The sequence below is a fragment of the Thyridium curvatum genome (assembly GCF_004353045.1).
Source record: "Thyridium curvatum strain D216 chromosome Unknown NODE_15_length_556224_cov_80.126021, whole genome shotgun sequence".
Classification (NCBI taxonomy): Eukaryota; Fungi; Ascomycota; class Sordariomycetes; order Thyridiales; family Thyridiaceae; genus Thyridium; species Thyridium curvatum.
The window spans coordinates 129,996-156,252 of record NW_022156770.1 but is presented as its reverse complement, the minus strand read 5'-3'; the positions used below and the strand labels follow the sequence as shown (position 1 = coordinate 156,252).

Genomic DNA, 26,257 nt, shown 5'->3' with positions numbered 1-26,257 from the left:
GCGCGGATCAGAGCCCACGCGAGATACGAAAGAAGATGTGGATAACAATTAGGGCTCCAGGTTCGTGTATCGTGTATCGAGAACCGACGGTAAAGATGCGCGCGTATGCAAGTTATGTATGATTTTGGGCGTGCATCTCTGGGCTATAATAGACGATTCTCCTGGCTGTTGGGTTCTTGATCCCGCCTGACCGGTCGATTCAGCACGTCGAGAACCGCGAAAATAATGTGTTGCCCCTGAAGTCAGAAATTGACCTGTTCCTGGAAAAGACACTGCGTCTTTGCTGTGTCTGGCTTCATCTTTCGGCTCGTCGAAGCGACATCCGACAACACTGTGCTACTTTTATTACTCATGACGCACTGCTAGGCTGGCCTTTACCTGCTCAATCCGTCTTAGCGGCTGACAATCATACCACGAATGTCGCTTCGTCGGATGTCGCTTGAGCGGTTACCGCTAACTCCGGGCGATGATCCTGGGAATCGTGGTCATCATTCGTCTGGCCTGCCCAACTCCCTGAGCTTATCTTTATCCCATATCGCGTCGCTTAACCACCGCGGGTTATATGTTGTCCACAAATGAGTTGTCAGGTTGATGTCTAATTAGCGCCATGTCCAAGAGCGGTGTCAGGCTTCCACGCTGTGCTCTGCTAAGATCTCAGCAAAAGCCACCAATAACATCTTATTGGACAACTGTGCCTCCCTCAGGTGTTGTGGGATGAACCAAAGGATGACCGCAATACATAACAGCTGCCAAGCAGAAAATGCTTCTCTACATGCGTTTGAGGTATGACCTCATGTCTAGTTGCGAGAGCGGCGGCATTTGCTATGCAGGCCCCCTTTTCCCCATTTGAAGCAACCGTCTCCCTTACATGCTAAGTCGAAGAACTTCATGACAGTATCCTCCTGCACTTGGATATTGTGCGGCACCCCTGCTGCGCTGTATGCCTCGAACCAGCTATCGGGGCCATACACCGACTTTGTCCAGCCCTTGGCTGGAGTGTCCTCCGTGACCGAGCTGGGCGTGGTGCTCAAGCCCAAAACGGCCGTCCATTCCTTGACAGCCTCGTTGTAGTTGTTGTAGCTCAGCACCTCATCTGCTGTCCCATGGAATATTTGCAACTTTGGCCGCCAGCCGCTGTATCCCGGATACGCGGCCTCGACAATGGCTTTCCACTCCTCTGCCGTGTGCGACACCTTGCCGGTGGCACACGCATCGTTCCAATACCCGTACACACCGCTGTTGTTCCCAGGCGCAGCAAAGCAGCCAAACGGCACGCCCGCAAAAGCCGAGCCGGCGGCAAACATGTCGGGATAAGAGCCCATAAGAACATTTGTCATCATCGCGCCCGATGAGACCCCCGTCGCGAAGACACGGCCCTTATCCCCTCCGTACTTGTCCAGAGTCCAGCGCACCATGCTGGCAATGCCGAGGCTGTCGCCACCGCCGTTATGGGTCAGAGTCTCCCGGGACGACACATCCCAGCACTTGTCCGCCGTGTTGGGCGAGTCAGGGTATATGACGATGAAGCCGTATTTGTCGGCGAGCGTCGCAAACTGAGATCCGCGAAACGCGGCGTTGGCGTCGCCGTGGCACCAGTGAGGATCGACTAGGACGGGCGGGTGCGGAACGAGAGCGTCGGGGACGTAGATGTAGAAACCAACCTTTGTGGGATTGTAGCCGAAGGGCTCGGCGATTCTTTGAAGAGATGCACCGGAGATCACCGACACAAGCCACGGAATGTAGGTAACAGCCCTTCGAAGAGTCGCCATTTGAATACCAGGTATTTCACTAGGACTGTGAATCATTGATCAAATATGATCACCAGGAATAGAAGGTAAGGATCTCTCATTACATCTTATACTTCGAGCATTCCTTTATTGAGAAGAAAGGCGAACACATGAGATTAAAGGTTGCATCAATTGTCCGAATCGGCGGAGGTACGGGCTCCGCATGATACTTGTGGTTAACCTAGTTTTAATAGCCGCCTGCTGAGTGCCTCAACACGCGTGGAACTTCTCTCGAAGATCGTGGATAACCACCGTATAACTACCAACATGATTTGATTAAAGACTAGTGATACTAATTCTTGCGATCGAACATGTATTTACTACGATCAGACTTCTTTAGTGCGCGTGGTAGTCAATGATCTTTCCGCCTTCCTTCTCATTCTCAAGCCTCGCTGCAGTAGAGCTGGACCTCGATTTCTCATCCACTCCCTTAGTACTGAAAGCCGCTGCAATGGCAAGAGCGCCGAATGCAATGGCAACAAGGTAGACAAGTTTGTAGCCCTGCGTGTTGGCCTGCCGGACGGCCTCCTGCACAGCGGAAATGGTCGAGTTGGTGATGCCGGGGACCTTGCTGTAAGCTGCAGGGGTATTGGTCTTCGCGGCCGTGACGAGAGCAGGGAGGGACCCATTGAAGCCAGTCGCCTGGGCTGCGCCCTCGACTTCACCAGGGAGCAGGACCGCGAACCGGCTGGTCTGGATGGACGTGTAGATAGCCGTCGCAATGGCTCCACCAATGAGACGGAAGGTGCTGATCAGTCCGACTGCGACACCGATATCCGTCTGGTCATCGAGATGGAGACTGACCATGCCGAAGGAGAGAGGCGATGGCGGTAGGTTCACGGTCGCGACGAGGATGACGGTGGCAATGGCCTGAGCTTTGTCGTTGGTCCCGACTGACGCAAGAGAGCCAATCAAAGCGGTCTGGATCACCATCATGGTGATGAGTTGCCAGCGCTCGTGCTTGATCCAGGGCATCACACCAATGCAGTACCAACCGGCGATGATGGTACCGAACGAGATCATGTTGGCGTAAACACCACGGATAATGGGCTGGTTGGCAGGCACCCAGAGGAGTCCGGACTGGCGAGGCCAGATGCTACGGCGCGACTGAAGTCAGCAAAACAAGAACCCATCAAACTAGTGCCTATCGGTGCAGGAGACTTACACATTCATACTGTAGTAGAGCATACCAGCAACAAAGCATACGACGAGGAAACTCGTGAACCTATCACAACAGTTAGTTGTCACCAACTTGAGTCAAGTGCGTTGGAAAAGACTTACTTTCGCCACTGAACGAACAGATGAGGAGGCAGGATAGGACATGGAAGAGGAGCATATGCCTCCCAGAAGCCCAGAGCTACAAAGCAGACAAATCCAACCACGATGCAAGCAATGACATGCGCGCTCGACCAAGCATAGAGGCCGCCACCCCAGTTGAGACCGAGCAGGATGAGCAGGCAGCCTCCAGTGAAGAGCAACAGACCAACATAGTCGATCTCCTTGATCATCTGCATCTTGGACTTGTGGTCGGCCTGATGCTTGGTCTCAAACGTGGGTGGGTGGTAGAAGAAGTACAGCATAACGGCCGTGACGCACTCCCAGGCGAAGCACCACCAGTAGCATGTGCGCCATCCAGGCTTGGTGTAGGTGATGAAGACATAGCCGAGAATGGGAGAGATCGAGCTGAAGTGGTTGGCGAGGATCATGATACCTGAATCCGCATAAGTAACCAGATAAATATGTGCGATACATGTGCATTGGCTGGCTTACCAAGGGTCTTGAAGCGGTCCTTGTTGGGGACCAACTCTTGGGCGCAAGCAAAGCACATCTCTTGGAAGCCACCACCAACACCGAAAATGATGCCGCTGGCAATCATCTGGTTGATGCTCTGGCCTGTGGCTCCCACCAACGCGCCAACGGCAGCGGCACCAGCCCCGAAGAGGAGGAACCATCGTCGACCGGCGATATCGGAAAGACGACCGCCGATGGTAACGATGACGGCGGCACCCAAGTTCCAGCTGTATATGTTTGAGTCAATATTGTGATATTTCAAGACACAACAGAGCAGAACTCGGGGATGCAAACTCACGTTATAGCAATCCATGGGTATCGCGTGTCAGGCCCGAGGTCGGCGTTGATATAGGTCAAGACTGCTGCCGGCATGATGAGGGTGAAGAGGTAGCTTTCGTACATGAGGATCAGGGACTGCACAAGTCGTGTATTGTCAGAGACACATCATGATACCAAAGCAAGCTGCAAGCCACGGAGTGAGCATACCAGGACGGCCAGCTTTGTCTTGAGGGTGATCTTGCCCTCTTCCTCGGCGGGGATGCCAGTCTCGAGCTGTGAGCCAGAGTCATCGTGCTTCTCAACATGATCATGGTTGAAAGCCTCTGGCTTGTCTGCCACGGCAGCCATGGTTGGAGTCTTTCACCCGGAGGAGCAGATGATGGCCTAGAGAGAACAGAACTGCACGGAGAGCGTCGTGCGTGACAAATGGGAAACTACAGGAAGAACTCGGGCGTCGAGACACAGAATGCGAAGTGATCGACACGGAGACTGCATCGAGGATGTCAAAGCTCTTTAAGACCCCCCTGTCTTTCCTCTTCGTGTATGTATAGCCAGCGGCATTATGCAGGGTGATGGCAAAGACATTCCACCTACGATGCGAGTCTTCGCGGGGTGTGGCCCGGAATCGGTTTCCCAAGGCTGGGGTACGAGCTAGAGACTACTAGACCACGCCACAGTTCTTCCCCCTCCCCCAGTATGATTGCGGGTAAGTCTTAGGGCTGAAGCTTCGCATTTAAGACGTGTGGCTGCGAGGACGCCTAATGATTCACAAGCAAGACTCGCGAATCCACTCTGGGCTTGGATTGGTCACAAATCAGCCATGTTGATTGACAAAACCATCCACTGGCTCGCCGAAATTCGCCTAATGGAGATAAGCCTTTTTATTCCCTGTGGTCTGGTTCGCTTTTTGACTGGGCTGGATACTTTACTCCGCACCCGAGAGCAACTCTTGCGGGGTACATGCGGGAGCCGAGATCCCCTGTCGGGGCAGTTTATGCTTTTACGGACTTAAAGTGACTAAATTGACGCCCATACTAATCAAGACCAAGTCCAAGTCTTTTGACGGACACCGTATGGGTTGTGGGCAGACACATAGCTTTACTAGAACTTGAGTTTGCCCAAACATCACTAAGCTCTTCAAGCGTGCAAATTTGGACCACAGAAGGTCATTAGCACGCTCAATATGATTTACACCTCACCATTTGGGGACCTCAACGTGCCCACGGGCCTGTCGTTATCTCAGTTCATTGCGAGGAATAATCCCGATGATGTTTCGTCCGACCGAGTCATTGCTAGCGACTTTGACAACCCGGGCCGCTCCTTGACCTTTGGCGAGCTTCGCAAGCGCGCTGCCCAAGGCGCCGCCAGTCTGCGATATGCCTTCGGCATGGGCGAGGGAGATGTGGTGTGCATCTACGGCCAGAACTCAGTCAACTGGCTGCTCCTGTGCCACTGCGTGATGTGGGGTGGAGGGTGCTTCTGGTAGGTTTCATTGCAGGCTGCGTGTAATGTCATCCATGCCGAGGACTTGTGCTAATGGACACGCAGCGCTATCAACCCATTGGCGACACCCTATGAGCTGCAACACTACTTTGAGATAGCCCAGCCGACAATTATCGCCATGGACGGGGGCATGGTGCAGCGAGTCGAGCAAGCGCTGAAGACAGTGAAACTCTCGAGAACTCCGCGCATTGTCGTGATCGAAGGTTCGGACCATCAACAACACACAACGCTTCCGAAGGTAAGTGTGTTCAAAGGATATTTGTTTGAATGATCGTGTTCTCATCTGAGCAATTAGTTCCCCAAGGACTTTATCAGGTTTCAGGCCCGCTCTGTCGCTCCGTTTGACCTGTCCAAGCGAGATAATCGCAAAGTGGCCGTTGGAATGTGTTTCAGCTCGGGGACCTCAGGAAGACCCAAGGCTGTCGTGCTATCCCACTACAATCTCATTGCATATCTACTGTCAATGAGGATAACAAACCCTTTCATCCACAGTGCGCACATGCGAGAGGTGTTCTTCCCACCGTTTGCTCACATCTACGGGCTGGTCTCCGCGGTGCTTCTGTCATCCTACTGCGGCAGCTACATCGTCGCCATGAAGAACTTTGACTTCCTGGCGTACCTAAAGAGGTGTGCCGACATCAGGGCAACAGTGCTGAGACTTGTGCCTGCCCTGGCCGTGAGAATGACCAAAGACCCCGAGGTTCTGAAATTGGACCTGAAGAGCGTCCATACTCTGGCCGTCTCCGGAGCGTCGTTGTCTACTGAAACCGTCAAGGATCTGCAGAAGATTCTAGACCCCTCTGCATCGGTGCTTAATGGCTACGGTATGACTGAGGGGAGTATTTCAATGTTGAGGGAAACGCAAAGTCATCGCGCTGGTAGTTTGGGGAAGCCCGTCGCTGGCGTTTCCATCCGTGTTGTTGATGATGACTTCAACGATGTCCCAGAAGGACAAGACGGTGAGTGTCTGTTCAAGGGGCCGACGGTCTTCCTAGAATACAGGGGAAATCCGGAAGAGACTTCAAACACGTTCAAGGACGGCTGGCTACGCACAGGAGATATCGTGCGCGTAGACGAGGATGGGTATTTCTGGATGACGGGACGGAAGAAAGAGCTTATCAAGTACAAGGGCAACCAAGTGCCTCCTGCAGAGTTGGAGTCGGTTCTGCTCTCACATCCTCACGTCGACGAAGCTGGTGTCGTAGGGGTGTACGACGAAAAGCAAGAGACTGAGCTGCCGGTGGGCGCGGTCGTACTGGGCCCAGCTGTCAAGGAGGAGCACATCCACACCACCCTGGCTGACATCATGCGCCATGTTGACGAACGAGTTGCTCCGTACAAGCGTCTACGTGGCGGGCTATTCCATCTTCCAGCGCTCCCAAAGGGATCCACTGGTAAGTTGGTCAGGCGTGAAATTCCGGCCAAGCTGGCCGAGCATGCAAAGAAGCAAACATCACAGCCAAAGTTGTAGATAGAATTTTATAGAAACGGTTCAATACGATTTACTGAGAATGATTCAATGCTGCAGCAAAACGCCATGTACTGTGGTATGCTTTGCCCTAGCATCGGGCCTGCATCGGCTAACCGGTCCCGGAGGTGGAGAACGTCGTCACTAAGGCTATCCTACTCAAGAGCAATCCCCACGACGCCCTTCACATACTGTTCACGCTCACCCGTCCGACATAGTGACACCACTGGCACATCCTTGTCTGACTTCTGGCTGCGGATATCATAATGCAGCACGAGACCAATGATGTCAGGGACAGGGCCGCCGTCGCATATCTCGAGCAGCTCTTGGTAGATACCCAAGGGAGAGATACTGCCGACACATGGTATTGCATAGCGGTAAGTACCCCATATCGATGCCTCGATCCATCTTCATCCACTGCTAACATGGCGAAAGGCATGCACATTTGCTGCTTGCAACCAGGCCAAGTATGTAGCCGATGTATATCGCATTGCAATCAAGCCTCACCCATCGGACATCAAGTACCAACAGCATGTTCTCAAGAGGATCAAAGGTCAGAAGCATCAGCATATACCTTTGATGACGAAGTCTCTAACATACGTCCAGAGGCTCTACTTAAAACCAGCGTCATCTATGGGATTCCCAGAGTGATCAATGCATTCCGGGCACTGATCACGGCTATCCCTACGCCAGAAGCCAATGAGACTTCCTCCATGCGCAGCCACATAAAAGTTCCGGCCGAGTTGGATGAGAGAGGGCTGACTTATATGCGCAATATCTTTCGGGCAGACCTAGACCCTTTCCTCGAGACCATGGACAACTACTGGCCAGACCTTCGCACGCTCGTCGTGACAACCATCTACGGCTACTACCAGTCTGATGTGAGCATCTTGGGCCCCATCATAACAAGCCAGCTCAACATTGCCACCCTGATGACCATGGATGTCACTGCCGAAGTAGCTTGGCATATGCGCGGTCTGATCAGGAATGGGGGAACGCGGGAGCGGATCGACTATGCATTCGACATGGCTACGAGGATATGTGAGATCTGCGACTTGCGACTCAAGAACACCATGCCCAAGCCGGAGGATGTGATCAATCAGGAAAGACTCTTTGTACCAGACAAGCCTTTGCGGGCCAAGATATGATTCAACATGTCTTTCATGATCATTTGTTCTTCTTCTATATAGTTGAATTGTGAAAATGTGCTATGAGACCCTATTTAACAGTTCCAGCCGCCATCGATAGGGATGTTCGTCCCACTGATATACGTAGACTCATCGCTCAGCAGATAGGCGATCAGATGGGCGCACTCCTCCGCGGTGCCGATGCGCTTCAGCGCCGCCTGCTCGTGCTTCTCCTCGCCGGCCGGGGTCTCGCCGATTGCCCGCGCAGCGCGCGACATGGGAGTCTCAATACGGCCGCTATATATGTCTGTGTTAGCACATGCAGTCCCACAGCGGGTATCAGTGAATAAAGAGGAGAACCTACGGCTGGATGGCGTTGACCCGGACGCCCCTGTGGCCAATCTCCTTGGCCGCCGTCCGCGTCAGGCCCGTGACGGCGTGCTTGGACGCCGTGTAGGACCCGTTCTTTGCGCGGCCGGTGGCGCCCGCGATCGACGAGGCGTTGACGATGGACCCGCCGTCGGCGATGGCGTTCATCTGCGCCTTGAGGCAGTGCATCACGCCCGTCGCGTTGACGCCCATGACAAAGTCCCACTCCTCAAAGTCCTGCTCGGCGAGCGTCTTGACGCCGATGGACCGCGGGATCACGCCCGCGAGGTTGGCCGCGCCGTCGAGGCGGCCGAACCGCTCGACCGTCGCGGCCGTCCAGCCCTCGACCTGCTCGTAGTTGCGCACGTCGAGCGGGAAGACCATGACCTCGGCGCCGGGGTGCCTGCGCTCGATCTCGGCCTTGACCCTGTCGAGGCCCTCCTGCTGCAGGTCGGCGAGGGAGAGCTTGGCGCCCCGGGAGGCAAGGAAAAGCGCAGTGGCTTCGCCGATGCCAGAGGCCCCGCCGGTGAGGGCGACGACCTTGTTGGCAAAGTTCTGGTTCGACATGGTAGGTGATGTGTAGCTACTGGGGGCAGAACAGGGGAGACAGATGGATATTAGGTTCAGGTCAGACAATATAGGAAAGGAGCTCAGTCGCTTCAGAAAGCCAAGATGTCTAGCACGCACACTTGGAACTTACCCAAGCAGCGGGGGAAGTCGGGGATATTTGTCCCATGCGGAGATGGCGCGGCGTGGGGTAAGCAAAGCAGCTCAGGTTGCTTGACCATTAGTGTCTGTTGCGGGACAACGGGTTCCCGAGCCAGCCCACGGACGGAACTCGGTAGGACAGGTCTAGTCACGTAGCAAAGGTCTCTCTGGGCTGCGAAATATCTTGGCTGATATGCTTGTCTATTTTAGTGCGGCAATTGTTAACCGCTTTCGGACCTGCAATCCCTAGATCCTAGGCTGCCTATCTAGCTAGTATGATGGAAACCCGTGATATCATATCCTGCCGTTCTCCAGGAATTTGCGCGGGATTGGCACATATTTCGCTCTCAGATACTCGCACAAGTTCTTCGCCAGCGTGTCTAGTTTTGATCCCGAGTTGTACCCGCGGTCTAGGTGGTTCTTGAGCAGGAAGTGGACGGCGCGGATGTTGCCCATCTCAAATCTGTCAATGCGGCCGCCCTCATATTCCTCAGGGCCGAGGAGCTCCTTGATCTTCTCCATTGTCAAGAAGGACCTCAGCCAGTCCCACTGCTCCTGGTTGGGGACGAAGAACCCGACATTTGCATCTGAGGCCTTGTCACCTGAGCGGCCGAGGGCAACGTAGCCGAGAGGTGCATCTACAGTCTCACCGAAGGTCTCTAGAGGCACAGGGTCCTTGGTATTATAGGACTCTTGAAGGCCGTATTCCCTCATCTCCGAGGGAAGGGGGATATCTGTAGAGCTACGGTCCCCAAAGAGAAGATGGACGCGGTGATTGCAGATAGACTGCGGCACCAGCGTCGGGTAGTACTCAAAGTAGCTCTTTGCAGTAGACTGGCGCAAGTCGTTGGGGCGTGAAACACCCTATAAAGCACATCATTAGCTCAGCTTTGACGGAAGCCGTATAGGCAGGGCCTACTTACAGGACATGACTGCAAGACCGTCTCGTAGAGCTTCCTGCTAAATCCATCGGTGAGACTGGGGTCAAAGAGCGCAGCATCGCGCGCTTGAGCAAAGATGCGGAAGTCGACCGTAGCAATCTCTTGGTTTCTTGGGTTCTCCGGTGAGGTGCCATGCACATGAAACTTGATCATGGAGAACTTGCTCATAAGCTCCTCGCCAATGGCGTAGCGGGCTTGCTCCTCCATCCACTGGCACTTCTCCTCGATGTCCAGGCCGACGAGGTAAAAGTGCCATTCGGCCTGGAAGCCGCCCTGGGCAGTAATGCCGCAGCGGGTGGTGGGCGGTGGCGGCAGCCCCTTGATGTTGCTGACGTGGACAAGGTCCTCGCCCAGCTGTTCTGTCTTGATGTGGTGGATATCTGCTACGACATCCGAGTTGAAGTAGAGAGGGCCGGAGATCTCATACACGAGCTGCGAGGCCACCGTCTCCACATTGACGACGCCGTTGGTGTTCTTCTCCTTGAGAATGTCAAACTCGCCATTGGCATGGACTGCAGCGATGGGGAAGCCCAGGTTAAGGTGCTTCTTGGCCTTCATGAGGTCTTTGAAGCGGCTGTAGTAACCGCCCGTCGCAAACGCGGAACACTCGATGATATGTCCAGCGATCAAGGCGCTACCGAGCTCGTCGAGTTGGTTCGCATTCCATCCATGCCACCAGGCGGCCACGCCCATGGTCGGCGCTGCATCAGCGACACTACATGGTGCATTAGCTAGTTTCCAGGGTTGAAAAAGATTAAAGAGTCTAGACATACCGACCACAAATGACAATATCCGCCCCTTGGCGCAGGGCTTCCGCGATACCCATGCTACCCAGGTATGCTTGAGCACAGATGGGGTCGAATCCCCACTCTTGGAGAGTCTTGCCATCAGACATGTTCTTGAAGACATGCCCATGGGCGACCATCTTCTTGAAGGGCACGGTGACATCGTCACCCTCGACCCACGCAACCTTGAGGTCGAGCCCGGCCTTCTTGACCATGTTGTCGCACACCTCAGCCAGCAGCTTGGTATCACTGGCGCCGGCATTGACGGCCAGTTTCACGTCATTCTTGGCCAGGTTCTGGATAGCCGGCTCGAAGCACTGGAGGAAGGTGCTCGCGAACTGCGCCGTCTTCTTGCGCTCCTCCAGGGGCAGGTCGTCGCGGTCGAGGCCGTTCTGGATCTTGCGGGCCTTGCCCGCTCCGTAGCCCGTCATGACATTCTCCGAGAGCCAGTCGCCGACGATGGCATCCATCTCCGGATCGCTGGCGAGACGGTTGATGGCAGCGACGCGATCAGTGAAACCACCAGAGGCGCCGCCGATACGCACCGGGCGTCGGGGTTGGGGGGTAGAGGCCATCGTGATCGCGGGTGATGAGTTGAGTTTGAGTATGTGGGAAATTCAGCAGCTTAGCAAGTCATCACTCGGCGGCCCTTCTCGTTGGAATATGATAGAGAAGGGGGGGCAGATCTTGTCCAGTATCGATGATGATGCTTGGCGTCGTCTGGTGTTCCGTCCGATGAGCGCTTGCTGCTCCAGCGCCGGCCTTGCGGCTAATCGCCGGCTAGTTTGAGCATCTCTCGTACCGATATCGTCTCCTTGGGCAGTAGAGGCGCCGAGATCCGGGCGGTGGTCAATTGGGCATTGGCCAAGGCGCGTCGGCGTTGGAGAAGGCCGCCATTGTCATTGGGGAATTCCTTCAATACCCAGGTCCCCGCATCCACACTTTACCCTGCAGGCTTGGCGCTGCTCCAGCCGACCCCGCACCGGAGATCGATTTCCAGGTACCCACCACGAATGACGGGAGGCTTGTGGATGCAGACACACCCCCAGTGTAAGCAAGCCGGCAACTTGGTCCAGCAAAGTGTTGACCTGTCATGCCTTACCAGAGAGGAGGTTTTCGATAGAGCTGGCATATTGCAGAATAACGTGGGGATTCTTACATCTTCGCTCGATGCACAGACAATCCTATGCAGGCGAAACAGCGCATGCAGGGGACCAAAAGTCGGTTGTTGTCGTGGTGGTATCATAAATGCGATTCGTCTATCAGTTTCGCGATCTCCGGCCACTGCTCTCTGAATGCCTTGCCGACATTCCAGTTCTTCAGTTGTCGTATGTGCTCCTCGTAGACGGGATTGATGGTGGTCTCCTCCTCTCCGAGAGGACTGGACTTGGTGACGAGAAGGACGTGCGAATGCTCATACGGCCAGCTTATCGTGAAACTTGAGCTGTATGTGGCGGCGAAATCGTCGAGTGTTATCTCTGGGTGCTCTAGTATGAGATACTTGCGGACCTCGGGCCTGGGTGTGAGTTAGTACAAGTCTTTGTGCCATTGTGTGCCGGTCTTTGTGTAGAACGAACCAAGGTAACCTGTCTATCCAAGCAGCGTGATGATTCGAGAGCTGCGCTGGGATCGGCCGTAGCCATGGTGGTAGCAGCTCCCAGCTCTTCTTGTCAAGTAGAACCATCCACTTTCCATCACAAGTTAGCAGGACATCCCTTACGCCATCGTTGCGCTACTTGCATCACCTGCTTGGGGTGGAGATTTACCTTGAGGAGCGCTTGCATGACATAGTACACGGCAACCTGCTTTGGAAGCGTGTCGATCTCCAAATAGCTCCGAATAATGTCGCCGACAAGATTGCTGATATCATCACCTCCAGTTTTGTCCTTCTCGAGAAGAGAACCCAGATTGATCTTGGGCGAATACGAGAGAGCCTCGTTGGCGGCTTGTCCAGGCAATATGAAGGACCGACGCTCGAGCTTCGCCCTGATGAATCCCTGCAGGATCTGGTCGGCGAGGCAGGAAGGCGGAGAGTTGAGCGGAGGAAGCTCCCACGGAAGCTTTGGCCTCGCCGGCGGCGATTGGCCGGCCGCCAGCATTGCGCCGCCTGGAGCGACAGCGGCCGAGGGGCCTGGCGCCGCCCCCGGACTCACAGCCTGAGCACCTTGGCCATCGTTGCCCATCAGGCTGAGCTGGAGGGCCGCGTTCTGGGCTCGCAGGTGCGCGTTCTCCGTCTCCAGCATGCGGACGCGGGTGTCGAGCAGGCCGAGGTCGCGCGTGCGCTCGTCGAGGACCTGGCTGAGGAAGGCGACCTGCTCGGACAGGTTGGCGATGGTCCACTTTGTGCGGTCCCGCATGGCCTGCTGGGACTTGCGGTCGCGGGCCCGCTTGCGCTGCAGCTCGAGGGCCTTGGAGCTCATGCCGCCGGCCGAGGCGCTGTAGGAGCCCTCGGAGGACTCGGCGACAGACGCCGGGGAGGTGCCGGAGGTGGTGCTGTTGGCCAGGACGGGGACTGCACCGCCGCCCGAGATCGGCGACGGAGCAGTGTGTGGGCCCGGCGGAGGAGGCATGGGGTTTGGTTTGGGGGGGCCGAGCCGATGGGAGAACCCTCCGGTTTGTCGCTCTCAAGCCCCGTGAATCATTCAATTGCACTATGGCTCGACTGGCCCTTCGGCCGATCCTACTTTGAGAGCAGAAGGGGCATGGGGTTGGGTTTGTATGGATGGGGAATGATTCAGTAGGGGAGGAGGGGAGAAGTCCAAAGTGGAGTCACTTAACCTGGAAGGTTCCAAGGTTAATAAGGTTGTTCTCAGTGTTTCCAAGCACTCCAAGCACTAAAAGAGTGTGCCGACTACCGCCCGCGCCAGTGCTGAACCTCCGGCCCAGTGGTGCCACTGTGGTGCACAGAATCGAAGCTTTGGCTCCAGCGGTGGAGAGAGGATCAGGCATCCCAAAGGCTATTCTTTCGGTTGGAGCGAATCCAGGGCTAACGTTACGCGCTCCCCGAAGCCCTGCTGCCGGACAGGGCACGCCCTGGCAAACACACCCTCTTCTTCATCAACCCTTGCCAGCCAGCTCCAGCTGCTTTTTGATCCGCGCGCGGGAATACCCCGTCGGCGGCCATCCTGGCTGATGCATCCATGCTAACCCGGCCCTGTAAATACATGCAGACGGAGCCTGTACATTGCGACTCTTGTGGATTCTCAAGAGACATCATTCCATGGGTCACCCTGGCCGTGTCGAAACCGTCGCCGAAATCTAGAATACTACAGCATCCCTTCTGGTTCGACCTTTTGAGCTGCGCCGTCTCTAAACCCAACTGATTAATAGGCCTCATTAAAAGTGTACATATAGAACAATGTTTGACCATTGTGTGAGCCATCCATGTCTGGTCGCACCGGACGGTTATGCACAGGGCTCAGGGCTGACTGATCTTGGGGAAGGATTCTCCCACAGTTCCAGGGTCTACAGTGCTAATGTCCAGTAGAGCCACCCCCTAAGAACTTGCACTCAGCCACCAAGATCAAAACAAGGAGTGGTAACTAATGCCAGCCTGTCAGAGAGACAAGCATTTCACTGTTGCATCGGCGGAGATTACATTTGGCTGGATAGGTAGGTACATTATTCATTCTGTTGCATTCCGACAACTGTTTTCCTAGGTATCCCTGCACGGTACTTTCGTTATTGCTTCGTAACAAAACAGTGAGGCGTACAATATCCCAAATGTTCCCTCCCCCTGAGCTGAGCCTGCGGGCGGCGCGCCGCACTTAGTCTACTTACGCGGAAGCACCTCCGCGGTTCCCCGGCCACTCAAGCTCTTTCGTACGTACATGGCAATCTATCCCAGCTTGCGGGACATACCTAGTCCCTGCGCCATCGAAACACGAAAATCGAATCACGCAAAATGCCTCAATGTAACCAGACACCAACACCACTCTCCCTCTACGCACCCGCCTCGGCGGCCTTGCTCTGGGCCGGGTTGTGGCCCGGGTGGCCCTCGGCGCCCGTGTTGTGCATGCGGCGCTGCACCGTGTCGGTGAGGTACTTGCGCGAGTCCTTGGCCAGCAGGGCGCCCGCAAGGGCGAGGCCGCCGAAGCCCAGGGACGCGAGGTAGACGGTCTGGAAGGCCTTGGAGTAGGCCATGGGCATGGCGGCCGTGATGGCGGCCTTGAGCGCGTCGCTGATGCCCGGGAAGGTCGCCAGCTTGCCCGTCTTGGCCGCCGCCACGATGGCCGGGATCTTGTCCGCGGCGACGCCCTCGGCCTGGGCCAGCGGCGCGATGGCGGCGGGCAGGGTCGTGCCGAGCCGGTTGTTGAGGATGGTCGAGTAGACGGTGACGGCGATGGAGCCGCCCGCCGAGCGGATCGAGGCGAGCAGGCCGGCGGCCAGGCCGATGTCGGAAGGCTTGCAGTAGAGCGGCGCCAGGGTCAGGGCGAGCAGCTCGATGACGCCGACGAAGAAGGGGCCCAGGAGGGTCAGGGCGATGCCCAGGCCCTTCTTCTCGGGCGTCAGCGCGGCCAGGGCGCCGACGAAGCCGACCATGCCGCAGGCCGAGAAGATGATCCAGTACCGGTCGTTGCCGGCCCACTTGTACTTGATCAGCGCGCCGGCCAGGATCTGGCCCAGCGCGACGGCGCCGCCGACGGTGCACGACAGCCAGCCGGCGTAGGTGATGTCCTTGGTGAAGAGGGCCTGGATCTGCTGGGGCCACAGGAGCACGGCCGAGTAGTAGAACATCTGTGTGTGCGCGTGCAAGCGTCAGCAAGAAGAACATGAAAAAAAAAAACGAGAAACAACTTGGTCTTCCAACATGAAGAAAGACTTACACTGGCGACAGTGGCGCAAATGACCAAGCTCATGAAGCCGCGGTTGCGGAAGAACTGCACCGGGATGGCAGGGTAGGCGAGGTCCACGTAGGTCTCGTAGACAAAGAGGATGATCAGGAGAACGCAGCCGATGACCAGCGAGGAGATGACGGCGGCCGACTTCCAGGGGTAGATGACTCCGCCCCAGGAGACGCCCATGAGGGCCAGGGTCAGGCCGGCGATCCAGAGGAAGATGCCGACGTAGTCGAGCTGCTTCATGAGCTGCCGCTTGGTCTTGCGCTCGTGGAGCAGCTCAAAGGTGGGCGGGTGGTAGCCGAAGAAGAGCAGGACGATGGCGAGGGCGACGGTGATGATGTTGATGTAGTAGGTCCAGCGCCAGCCCATGCCCGGGTGGGACATCATCTTGCGGGCCATGATGGGGCCAAAGGTGGCGAAGGGGGCGTTGGTCAGGAAGATGAACGAGTTGACCATGCCACGGTACTTGTTGGGGACAAGCTCGCCGAGGGCGACGTTGAAGGACAGCTGGACGGTCTCGCCGAGGCCGTAGATGGCGCTGCCGACGATGAGGGTGTCGATGTTCTGGGCCACAGCACAGACGATGATGCCGATGAGGGCGACGGCATTGCCGCCGATGAAGAACCAGCGACGTCCGAACAGATCGGACAGACGGCCGAGAATGGTGTAGGTGAAGGACAGGGCGAGGGTACGGGCAATGTTCACCCATGACAGGTAATTGCTCGGGCCTAGGTGAGAAGATACCACGTTAGATCATCAGTGCCTCTTATATGAGAGATCGAGACAAGTTCAACTCACCAATATCCGCATTGATATATGTCAGCACATTGGTGGGCATGAGCAGGAAGATGTAGGCAGAAATGGCCGAGAGGCAGAAGCCCTAAATCATAGCAAAGATGCATGAGTATATGGTTTCTTCAACCCCACGAAGAACATTGGCTCATGTACTTACCGCTACGGCACAGATGAAGCGGAAGGAAGTAAAGTATCCAGGCGGCAGGTTGTCTCCCAGGGCTTCCGACCTGATGGACGAGGCATCATCCTCGTGCCCGGGGTGTGCGTGCTCGTACATCTTGACGCTGTTCTTGTCAAAGTTGGCCTGACCGGTGGACTCGTCCTGCCGGATCTCGGCGTTGGTGTTCTCTGGGGCCGCAGCCATGATGCTTCCGGGCGCACAGCGCTCACTCACGATAGGATGAAACTAAGGCTCGGAGAATTTGTGAAGAATCACCAAGGGGCGCTGGTCGACGGGATGGAAATCAACCTGGCGCAAATCGAGAGGGCTTGGGAGAAAAGAGAAGTCGAGGGTGTCGATCCCAAAGCTAGTCTTATACCCTGGAGGAGGGAGGGCAAGTCCAAAAGGCCAGGAGAAAGATGATCTGAGATGAGATGAAGAGAATTGGCTCAAGAGGGTGCGAGACTCGACGTTTATTAAAATACAGGGATAGGAGAATAGAGGCTTTTCTTCCTGTCCTCGACTCCTCGCCCATTTCAGAAAGCTCCGCATCAGCTAACCTGCACAGTCTCGGTAGCCACCACCACCACACATCCCGCACACACGCAGTATTCCCCCATGTCTGCACTGGCCTGACTGGCTTGCTTCTCCTGGGGCACTTTTTCCACCGCGGACTAGGGTATTCTTGGCATTCGGGCTAGTCGGAGAGAATGAACCCCCCGCAATGCTCCTTGGGCAAGTCGCTGAAATGTTCCAATGCGTCCCTGTGGGGTAATTAGAGTTAGCTTTGAAACGGCTGAATACTGCGTGGACTGATTAGCATTACGAGCGTCGGACGGCTTGCCCATTCGCAGGAGCCAGAGGACCCGGTACCTCCAAGAGACTGGGGCGTATTGCTGGGGTGAATTTGCTAAAAGGGGGGGGATCCGGGGTCTCCAAGTTGTGAAGGGATTGGCATGGTCCACAAGCCATTGCGGGTCCAGTCTCACCCCGAGAAGACCTTAGTGATTCAGCATGTCGGGGTCTGGCCCTGTTAGAGCGAGGCTCAGCTCCAGACATCCCGTCCAGCTGGTCCCCACGCCACTTTGTCTGTGCATACCGCATATGGATCGATACCGAAGGCTTCCTAGCTCGATATGTGAGTGTGACAGAAGGAACTCTGACAAGAAATGCTTCATCCCATATCCCGATCCATCATCACGAGCCTAGATGCTACCCATTTTTCTTGCTTCGGAAAAGCGGCTCCGCGGTGCTGGGTCTCAGTCATCTCATGAATGCTTTTCCATAAGGCGTATACCTTTATACCGATTACTTGGCGAACCCATCTGCGGTTCATGCATGGTGATAAAAGAAAACAAGTGTGAGCCATGTCCTGCATAGGAATAGAACAAGGCCTCGTCTCAATAAAGTAGCATACAAAGTTTGCCATCGGCGCCCTAGTTCAGAGACACGTGTGCTTCCCGCAAGCCGGCCAGGGTCAAGCAGCCAGAGGGCTTCTTGAGCACATGGCTGTTCATGCAGACTAGTTGTTGTGACTCGCCGCCATCTCCGTGGTAGAACATTTCCCTGCACGTGGCAAAAAGGGGTCTAAGGCAAGGGCGTGGCACCAAGAACACCAGGGGCCTACCACACTTCCCCCAAGCCCACGGTATCTTTCTCCCCAATTCCTGAGTTGAGCCATTCTAGTCTTGGCGAGTCTTCGGCTTCGCAACCCCGCATTGCACGGTAGTTTCGGATAGCATGGGGGGATCGGATCGGTGGTGTGACTAGTAGCTTTGAACCTTAGTTGTGTATAGTCCAGATGAGATCGCAGGCAAATGGATAGTAGGGAAACTAGGAAGCTGTCAGGTGCGTCGTTCCCGTGGGGAAGGGAGTGCATGTGCTTGTCGAGTCAGGAATCGACGGTTCTGGGCGTCTGTCTGAATCATTAACTAAATAACGGCACTCCTCACGAAGTCTTGGAGACTTTTCCTCTATACGAGCGCGTGCAATATCACTCGACCAAACTAGGCGTGAATAATGATTCATTTCTAGCATAAGCCTTTCCCCGCATTCCCCCATAGTCCCAATGCCAAGAGTCTTACACTTTTCGACTTGGCGAATAGTTCAATAATGTGACAAGCCATAGGCAACGCGAAACGCGAGATAGTTACACGATTCATGAAGACGATCAAGGACCAGGCCGGATCATAACCTGCTTCCCTTCCACCGGGGCTCCCTCTTCTCGGCAAAGGCCTTGAGGCCCTCGAGAATGTTCTCGCCCTTTTGCAACTCGGCAAACTCCTTCTCGAGCGTCCACTCGACCGCCCTCTCGACGCTGGCCGTCTCCCAGCCTTGCCGGAGACCGGCACGCGTGCAGATGATGGCGTCGGGACTGTGTTTCGCGATGGACTCTGCCAGCTTGACAGCCTCCTCCACAACCTTCTCCTTGGGCACGACCCTGTTGACGATCCCCCACTGATACATCTCCTGTGCAGTCACGTTGCGAGCCGACAGAGCAAACTCGGATGCGCGCTGCAGGCCAATCGTCCGGATAAGACGGGGGAGGGCACCGCCAATGGCGGCAATACCGCGCTTCACCTCGGGGAGGCCAAAGTACGCGTCCTCGGCGGCGACGACGAGGTCGCAGTTGACGACAAACTCGCAGCCGCCACCCATGGCCAAGCCGTTGACGGCGGCGATGACGGGCTTCTTTCCCAGCCGCCTGCTCAGAGGCTTGAACGCCGGAGCGTTGCCCATGCGCTTGCTCGGGTCGGCATCGTCCGACATGGAGTTGTTCCACTCCTTGAGGTCGGCGCCGGCCGAGAACGCACGTCCCGTGCCCGTGATGACGGCAACGCTCAGGTTGGGCTCGTCATCGAACCACTTCCATACCGAGTCCATCTCCCACTGTCCCGTCGTAGACATGGCATTGAGATCCCGTGGCCTGTCCATGCGCACGAGCAGGACTCTGGGCGCGGGGAAGGACAGCTTGAGAAAGGTAGGGGTGGGAGGGGGAGGTGTGGCTGTTGGCGCCATTGTGTATGTGTGTGTGTGTGTGTGTGTGTGTGTGTGTGTGTGTGTGTGTGTGTATGAACCCTTTGACTCGGTTGTGGTGATGGTCGATAGTCGTCTTCGGAGGGTATAGCACAAACCGCCAATAATACCCGATAAAGAAACCGCCCAGATATGTATCAAGACAAGCGAGATATCGAGACAATGAATGCAAAAGGCGAATACAGCACGGAATGCCGGAGTAATGTCGTGCGGAGGGCGGGCAGCAAGCCGAGAAAGATTGTCGTCTACACCTTGGAAAGATCGCGAAGAAATTCGACAACGATCCAAGTGATATGCTAAGACGTGAATGGCCACTACCGAAACTACCGCCAAGCTAATCGGTCCAGGCCGAGGCAGATCGTGGGTGTATGGCAATTTGGAGACACAGAGGCGAGAGATGTGCTGCAAGGTTCAGGGCAGCCAACACAAGCAAGCGAAACGTCCGTGGTTGGAGCAGGACTGAATCAGGAGAGGGATCAATTGGGCGGGCTGCACGACTCACTCGTTCCTCGGGCCCCTAAAACGCCGACTGGACCAACGGACGGAAGAGCTTGCGACTGGATGCAACGTGTTGGTTGCGTGCTAACAGGGATGGGCGCTGATCCCGAACCTCCTTGTTGGAGATCCTGGCTTACGGCTGGAGACACTGCTGGCAAGGATGGTGACTGGCTGAGGATCAAGCAATTCCTGGCGGAGAGGACATTGGAGGGTGAACAGGGGGAGTGGAAAGGGAATGCCAACAGCAACAGCCAACAGGGCAAGGGTCGGGGCAGCAAGTTGAGAGATGCCGGGTCGAGCTAATGATTCATCTGTCTCCATCCGCTGCGACATTAGCGATGGCTTCAAATCTCTTGGTTTCCCCGACCTTTTTCCCCGCCTCCCCTGGAGCCCCCGCCTTCTAACCCCGCACGCGAAGAGGAAGAAGAAGAAGATAGGAAGCTAATGCTCCAGAGATAGCCGTGGAATTGCCTTCGGCTTCGGCTGGTTCAACGGTTGTCTGCTACCTGAGCCAGATCCACGGGACACGCACGCACGCTTCTGTGCCCACACCAGACCCACGACTGAGCCAGCAGCAGTGCGTGTTGGGGATTGACAGCCGCGGTACGATTCCCTTACCTGGTAGCTCCAACCAGTGAGTGAACCCCAGACGTCGATGCTCGGCAAGCTCCTGTTGGCGCAAACTACCACAAAGGAAAAGAGGTGCATTGACTGGCCTGTCATTGATCTTTGCTGATTGGCATTCCAGATCGCTTAGAATTCGTGACACTCATTGCTTGCGCCTGAAGGCATTTGACAGATTCTCACACCTGCTGCCACAAGATCGCTGTGTCGCGGCAATCTCGATTGCTCAATTGCTTGCTGTCTTGCTCGACTGAACCTCTCGTCCACCGCATCCCATCCGACAGAACCTCTCCCTCCCCCACCAACAACATGTCTGTCAAGCGGACCAAGAACCCGGTCCCGGACTGGATCCAGGTCCCTCACCCGGAGATGCAGCACTGCCTCGTCTCCTTCCCGCGCAAGCACATCCTGCTCGTCACCATCAACCGCCCGCAGTACCGCAACTGCCTGCCCGTCACCGCCACCATCGAGCTCGGCCACCTGTGGAAGTGGTACGACTCGGAGCCCGAGCTGCGCTGCGCCGTCTTCACCGGCGCCGGCGACAAGGCCTTCTGCGCCGGCATGGACCTCAAGGAGCGCCACGACGTCCTGCTGACCGAGGAGGTCGCCCTCGAGTACCCCTCGGGCCAGTTCGGCGGCATGTCCAACCGCACGGGCAAGAAGCCCATCATCGTCGCCTGCAACGGCCACGCTCACGGTAACTACACCCTCGGCCAGACCCTCGCCGCCATCGCTACGCTCTTGTGCCCTTGTCCCTGACCGTTGCAAACAAAACAATTGAATAAAAAACAGGTGGCGGGATGGAGATGCTGCTCAACGCCGACGTCATCTTTGCCTCGCCCAACGCCGACTTCCGCCTGCCCGAGGTCATCCGCGGCGTCTCGGCCCTCGCCGGCGCCCTGCCCCGCGCCATGATGCTGTTCGGCAACCACCGGTGCATGGACATCATCCTGACCGGCCGCGTGCTGACCCTCAAGGAGGCCGTCGACTGGGGGTTCGTCAAGGAGGTCGTGCCCCTCGACCGGCTCGTCGACCGCGCCATCGAGTACGCCGCCGAGATCGCCGCCCTGGCCCCCGACAGCGTCATCATCTCGCGCCTCGCCGCCCGCGAGGCCTGGGAGGGCGCCGGCATCAGCCGCGCCACCATGCGCGGCCAGGAGCTCTGGGCCGAGAACATGCTCAAGAGCAAGAACGCCGAGGAGGGCCTGAGGGCGTACAAGGAGAAGAGGGACCCCAAGTGGTTCCCGTCGCACATCTAATCCTTTGATGATGTGTGTGTTTCAGGAAGGGGTGCCTCATGAGACAGATGTATTGATATTCTAGCGAAAAAAGATCCATGATACAGCAGTTGATTACATCCCAAATTGCCCAATGCATCGTTCCGACGCTATTGCAATCAACACCGCCACAAGTGAATTAATTTATTTCTCCTTCAAAAAAAGAAGATGCGCGTTTTTTTTTTTTCTCATTGATGCTGGGTAAGAGTACACAAACCCATCTACAGCTTGCTACCCGCGCTGGCCTGCAGGATCTTGCACTGGCCGTTGGACAGCGCCACCCGCCCGTCCTCGCGGACCACCGTCTCGAACATGACGACGTCGCAGCCCTTCTCGATGCCGACCTTCCACATGCGCGTCTCGAGCGTCTCGCCGGGGTACACGACGCTCTTGAACCGCGCCGTGAAGGCCTTGAACCGCGCCGGGTCCGACCCGCCGAGCTCCCGGAGGATGCCGTGCGCCGCGATGTTCCACGTGCCCAGCCCCTGCAGGATGTGGCCCTTGAAGCCCGCGCGCCGGCCGAACTCGTCGTCGGCGTGCATGGGGTTGTAGTCGCCGCAGAGGCGGTACAGCAGCGCCAGCTCGGGCGTCGTCCGGAAGACGTGTACCGCGTCCGGCGCGCGGTCCGGGATCCGGGGGCTCGGGCGCGAGGGGCCCCGCGGCCCGCCGTAGCCGCCCTGGCCCATGCCGAAGGCCGTCGAGGTCATGCGCACGTACACGGTGCCCGTCCTGACGTCGAGCAGCTCCTGCTCGGCCTCGAGGATCATGGAGCCGCCCTTGTCGTAGACGCCGAGCACCTTTTGGTGGATCTCGAGGTCCAGCCCGTCGGAGCTGACGGGCACCGGGTTGACGATCTCGATGCCGCGCTCGCCGTCGACGGAGCGCTGGGCGTCAAACGGCGGCGTGCCCGGCACGTCGGTGGGCGTGCACTTTTTGATGAAGTCGTAGACGTCCTGGTCGGTCGTCTTGAAGAACAGGTTGATGGGGAACGTGGGGAAGGCGGCGAACCGCGGGTGCAGCTCGTAGAGGAAGTGCCGCTCGTCGGCGGACACGCCTATCGCGTTGGCCTGCGGATTCATGGTCAGTGTCTGGGCATGGTGGCAGTGCGTCTGTCTGTGGGACGAGACTCACAAACAAGAGGACATCTCTCCTGTTGTAGCTGCACTTTACGGGAGGATACTTGAAGCCCGCAGCTTTCCTAAAGTCGACATTGTCATACCGCCCAGAGGCATTCTTGACCGGCTTGTCGCTGGCTTTGACAGGCATGTTGCGGATCACGGCCTGCTTCGTGAGTGAGATGGGAATGGGAGCAGTGTCTGTTTCCGCCAAATAGCAGAGAACTGTTGTGCAAGTAAATCTAAGCCGTGCTCTATGAATGCAAAAGTAGGTATGAACGCAAAAGGTATGAAAATGTTAATGCTCACAGGTGGGAATTGGAGAAGGAAGACTGGATAACTAGTCCAAAATCCGCCCGAGGTCCCATGAAGTTCCAGGCGGCATCCCTGCTGTAAAGTAGCGTCTGTGGGGATGACCAGCGCCTCGAGTTGGCGTCCATTACGGAGAAGGGTACCCCAAAACACCCCCCCCAATCACTCCACTGCTAGCATACCTCGGCCAAGTCTTGGAACCTTGAAGAGCCGACAGTTAACTACCTTACTTTTCAAACCCGGCTTGATCACTGCAGTTTTGCAGACGTCAAAGATGCGATTCGACAGCAATAGTGCCTCTTATCAGAGGCCTCGTCTGTAGAAGATTTTCAGGAAGAAATTAAATGAAAACCCTGTAAGGTGATACGTTTTACTTCAATCTAGATATGGTCCGTAATTCATAAATGATGTATGCCCAAACGCCCGGTCCGCACTCATACCAGCCATGTACCTATACGGCGACATCACAGCCTGGCCGCAGACCGGCCGGCCTTGGCCATGTTCTCCTTTCGCCGCTTTTGTTCGCTCTCCAACAGCTCGGCCGGCATGTCGACATGCCTCGCGCGCAGGTACTCGCCAAAGCTCTTGCCAAAGCCGTCGATCAGACTGCTGCTGCTGACGCCCTCCTGGAGGATGCCCTTGATCACAAAGTGCACCGCCCACAGCTCCGGGAACTCGCACCGCACAATCTCGTACTTGTCCCTCCAGTCCTCGCCGAGCAGCTCGGTGAGCTTGCGACTCGTCAGGTACGACTGCAGCCACGGCCAGGCCGACGCCTCGCGCACCCAGAAGCCCACGTTGGCGTTGCCGCCCTTGTCGCCGCTGCGGGCAAAGGCCAGGTCGCCGAGAGCGCGGCGGACGGTCCTGCCGGACTGCGCGAGGGCGCGGGGCTCGAAGCTCCGCTGCTTGGGCGCCGCGGGGGCGCACAGCTGCGCCGGCCGGGGCTCGACGAGGAACTGGATGCCCGTGTCGAGCATGTGGACCGTGAGGGGCACGCGCGTCTGGGGCACCAGCGCCGGGAAGTACTTGACGTACATCTTGGGCTCGAGGGTGCGCCAGTCCATGGCCACGGTGAGCCCGGCGTACCCGGTCATGCCGTTGTAGAAGACGGCCTGCTTGAGCTGCGTCAGGTGCTCCTTCTGCGGCGCCTGCGCAAAGATGCGGATCATGACGGTGCAGTCGGCCTGGTTCTTGGGGTTGGCGGGCGACGTGCCGTACCGCTCGACGCTGACGTGGCTGAACTGCTCAAGCTTGAGCCTCGACAGCACGCCCTCCCTCATCTGCTCAAACTTGAAGTCGGTGTCGAGGCCGGCGCAGAAGGTGCAGATCTCGGCCTGCCAGCCGCCCAAGAGGCAGACGGCGAGCTTGGTGGTGGGTGGAGGGGCGGAGCCGGTGACGCCCGTGAGCTTGACCCTGTCCTTGCCGACCTCCTCTAGCTTCATGTTCTCGATGTGCGCGATGACATCGGGGTTGAGATACCTGTCGCCCTGGATCTCATAGACAAGCTGGCCCTTGCAAGTGTCGATAGTGACGGCGCCATTGGTGCCCTCCGTCTTGGTGACAATGACGGTCCCGTCGGCCGAGATCTCGGCGATCGGGAAGCCCGGACGCAGCACATTCTTAATCTCGGGAGCACCACAGTAGTTTCCACCCGTGACGTAGGGGCCGCATTCGATCAGATGGCCGGCCATGAGACCGCCGGCGAGCTGATCATAGTCCTCCGGACCCCACCCATGCCACCACGAGGCAAGGCCCATGACGGGGCTGGCGTCGCAGCAGCGGCCGCAGATGACGATGTCGGCACCCTCCTTGAGAGCACGCACGACACCGGCCTGGCCCGTGTAGGCGTTGGCCGTCAGCATCGTCTTGACGTGCGCCTCGGTCAAGAACTCGTTCTCGTAGTCCAGGTGCCTGAGCGGGCCAAACTGCTCCTTCCTGACCTGCTCCGTGACGTTGTCGCCGTCCACCCAGGCGACGCGGACGTCCTTGATGCCGAGAGACTTGAAGTACTTGTCCGCGGCGACGGCCAGGCCCTTGGGGTTCAGCGCGCCGCCGTCGTGGACGACCTTGATCTTGTTCTTGGCGAGGAGCCGGGCGGCGTCGCCGTTGTGGTAGGCCAGCTGCTCGAGGAAGTTGCCCTCGTAGCCTGCCTCCGGCTTGGTCTGGAGGTCAATGGCACGCCATGCCAAGTTGAACTCGGCGAGGTAGTCTGCGGTGATGGCATCCACCTGGCCGGACTTTGCATGGGCGTAGAGCTGGTCCAGCCCATCGTTGATGGCACCGGAGCAGTTGCCTATGCGGATGGGACGTCGAGCCATGACTGCTGTGATCTTGTGGTTGATGGTGGTCTTAGGTAGGCGGGCCGGGGCTGGCTTCAAGACGATGGCATCTCTAGGCGCAGCGCTTCAAGTACAGACGTGCTCGATCACCATCCACACTCTCAGCACTTGGTGGTGACAATGCAATGACTGACCCTGCATACGGCACGATCCCAGTCTGGCGATACGGCAGGGCGTGAACGTACGGATGTCATGCCAGATTGGAAGCCCAGATCCAAACAACCCTCGGCTCCGTGCGGCCAACAAGTTGTTCGCATCAAGATACCCATCACTGGGCCTGAATGGATGGAGCCGACAGGAGGGGTTGGCGCTACTGTCTCCATGCTAACCGAGAACGAAGCTGTTCTCGTGCTAGGGGGGCGCCACATCCCCATCCTCGCCCCGTGGGAAAGGTTTCCCTGGCATGGGGAGGCCGCGTAACGCTAGAATGGCACGATGAATCATTGTTGAGCCCCGTAATGAGCCCCGGGGAGGCCAGATTTGGGCGCGGGGGAGTCGGGGT

At 57.0% G+C, this 26,257-nt stretch overlaps 12 protein-coding genes across 12 annotated transcripts; 3 read left to right on the top strand and 9 right to left on the bottom strand.

Annotated features, from left to right (window-relative positions):
- Positions 1-797: 797 nt before the first annotated feature.
- E0L32_003428 (uncharacterized protein) lies at positions 798-1,769 on the bottom strand (the record flags this gene model as incomplete). Its single annotated transcript, XM_031137727.1, has 1 exon — positions 798-1,769. The coding sequence occupies one exon, from the start codon at positions 1,767-1,769 to the stop codon at positions 798-800; it is 972 nt and encodes a 323-aa protein (XP_030998577.1).
- A 354-nt stretch (positions 1,770-2,123) lies between these two features.
- Positions 2,124-4,205, bottom strand: E0L32_003427 (uncharacterized protein; the record flags this gene model as incomplete). Its single annotated transcript, XM_031137726.1, has 6 exons — positions 2,124-2,883; positions 2,953-3,012; positions 3,069-3,498; positions 3,558-3,805; positions 3,877-3,992; positions 4,065-4,205. 6 exons carry the CDS (start codon positions 4,203-4,205, stop codon positions 2,124-2,126), a joined length of 1,755 nt encoding a protein of 584 aa, XP_030998576.1.
- Positions 4,206-5,040: 835 nt separating this feature from the next.
- E0L32_003426 (uncharacterized protein) lies at positions 5,041-6,831 on the top strand (the record flags this gene model as incomplete). The annotated part of the gene is made up of 3 exons (XM_031137725.1): positions 5,041-5,339; positions 5,406-5,598; positions 5,656-6,831. 3 exons carry the CDS (start codon positions 5,041-5,043, stop codon positions 6,829-6,831), a joined length of 1,668 nt encoding a protein of 555 aa, XP_030998575.1.
- Positions 6,832-7,094: 263 nt separating this feature from the next.
- Positions 7,095-7,976, top strand: E0L32_003425 (uncharacterized protein; the record flags this gene model as incomplete). The annotated part of the gene is made up of 3 exons (XM_031137724.1): positions 7,095-7,205; positions 7,264-7,381; positions 7,435-7,976. 3 exons carry the CDS (start codon positions 7,095-7,097, stop codon positions 7,974-7,976), a joined length of 771 nt encoding a protein of 256 aa, XP_030998574.1.
- Positions 7,977-8,050: 74 nt separating this feature from the next.
- Positions 8,051-8,891, bottom strand: E0L32_003424 (uncharacterized protein; the record flags this gene model as incomplete). The annotated part of the gene is made up of 2 exons (XM_031137723.1): positions 8,051-8,252; positions 8,320-8,891. 2 exons carry the CDS (start codon positions 8,889-8,891, stop codon positions 8,051-8,053), a joined length of 774 nt encoding a protein of 257 aa, XP_030998573.1.
- A 435-nt stretch (positions 8,892-9,326) lies between these two features.
- E0L32_003423 (uncharacterized protein) lies at positions 9,327-11,333 on the bottom strand (the record flags this gene model as incomplete). Its single annotated transcript, XM_031137722.1, has 3 exons — positions 9,327-9,896; positions 9,956-10,688; positions 10,747-11,333. The coding sequence occupies 3 exons, from the start codon at positions 11,331-11,333 to the stop codon at positions 9,327-9,329; spliced, it is 1,890 nt and encodes a 629-aa protein (XP_030998572.1).
- A 667-nt stretch (positions 11,334-12,000) lies between these two features.
- E0L32_003422 (uncharacterized protein) lies at positions 12,001-13,328 on the bottom strand (the record flags this gene model as incomplete). Its single annotated transcript, XM_031137721.1, has 3 exons — positions 12,001-12,274; positions 12,336-12,445; positions 12,525-13,328. The coding sequence occupies 3 exons, from the start codon at positions 13,326-13,328 to the stop codon at positions 12,001-12,003; spliced, it is 1,188 nt and encodes a 395-aa protein (XP_030998571.1).
- A 1,372-nt stretch (positions 13,329-14,700) lies between these two features.
- On the bottom strand, positions 14,701-16,758 carry E0L32_003421 (uncharacterized protein; the record flags this gene model as incomplete). Its single annotated transcript, XM_031137720.1, has 4 exons — positions 14,701-15,495; positions 15,585-16,327; positions 16,398-16,479; positions 16,552-16,758. 4 exons carry the CDS (start codon positions 16,756-16,758, stop codon positions 14,701-14,703), a joined length of 1,827 nt encoding a protein of 608 aa, XP_030998570.1.
- A 1,983-nt stretch (positions 16,759-18,741) lies between these two features.
- E0L32_003420 (uncharacterized protein) lies at positions 18,742-19,572 on the bottom strand (the record flags this gene model as incomplete). The annotated part of the gene is made up of 1 exon (XM_031137719.1): positions 18,742-19,572. One exon carries the CDS (start codon positions 19,570-19,572, stop codon positions 18,742-18,744), a length of 831 nt encoding a protein of 276 aa, XP_030998569.1.
- A 1,449-nt stretch (positions 19,573-21,021) lies between these two features.
- Positions 21,022-21,971, top strand: E0L32_003419 (uncharacterized protein; the record flags this gene model as incomplete). Its single annotated transcript, XM_031137717.1, has 2 exons — positions 21,022-21,409; positions 21,505-21,971. 2 exons carry the CDS (start codon positions 21,022-21,024, stop codon positions 21,969-21,971), a joined length of 855 nt encoding a protein of 284 aa, XP_030998568.1.
- Positions 21,972-22,210: 239 nt separating this feature from the next.
- Positions 22,211-23,544, bottom strand: E0L32_003418 (uncharacterized protein; the record flags this gene model as incomplete). Its single annotated transcript, XM_031137716.1, has 3 exons — positions 22,211-23,056; positions 23,121-23,358; positions 23,414-23,544. 3 exons carry the CDS (start codon positions 23,542-23,544, stop codon positions 22,211-22,213), a joined length of 1,215 nt encoding a protein of 404 aa, XP_030998567.1.
- A 336-nt stretch (positions 23,545-23,880) lies between these two features.
- E0L32_003417 (uncharacterized protein) lies at positions 23,881-25,734 on the bottom strand (the record flags this gene model as incomplete). The annotated part of the gene is made up of 1 exon (XM_031137715.1): positions 23,881-25,734. One exon carries the CDS (start codon positions 25,732-25,734, stop codon positions 23,881-23,883), a length of 1,854 nt encoding a protein of 617 aa, XP_030998566.1.
- Between the last annotated feature and the right edge of the window lie 523 nt (positions 25,735-26,257).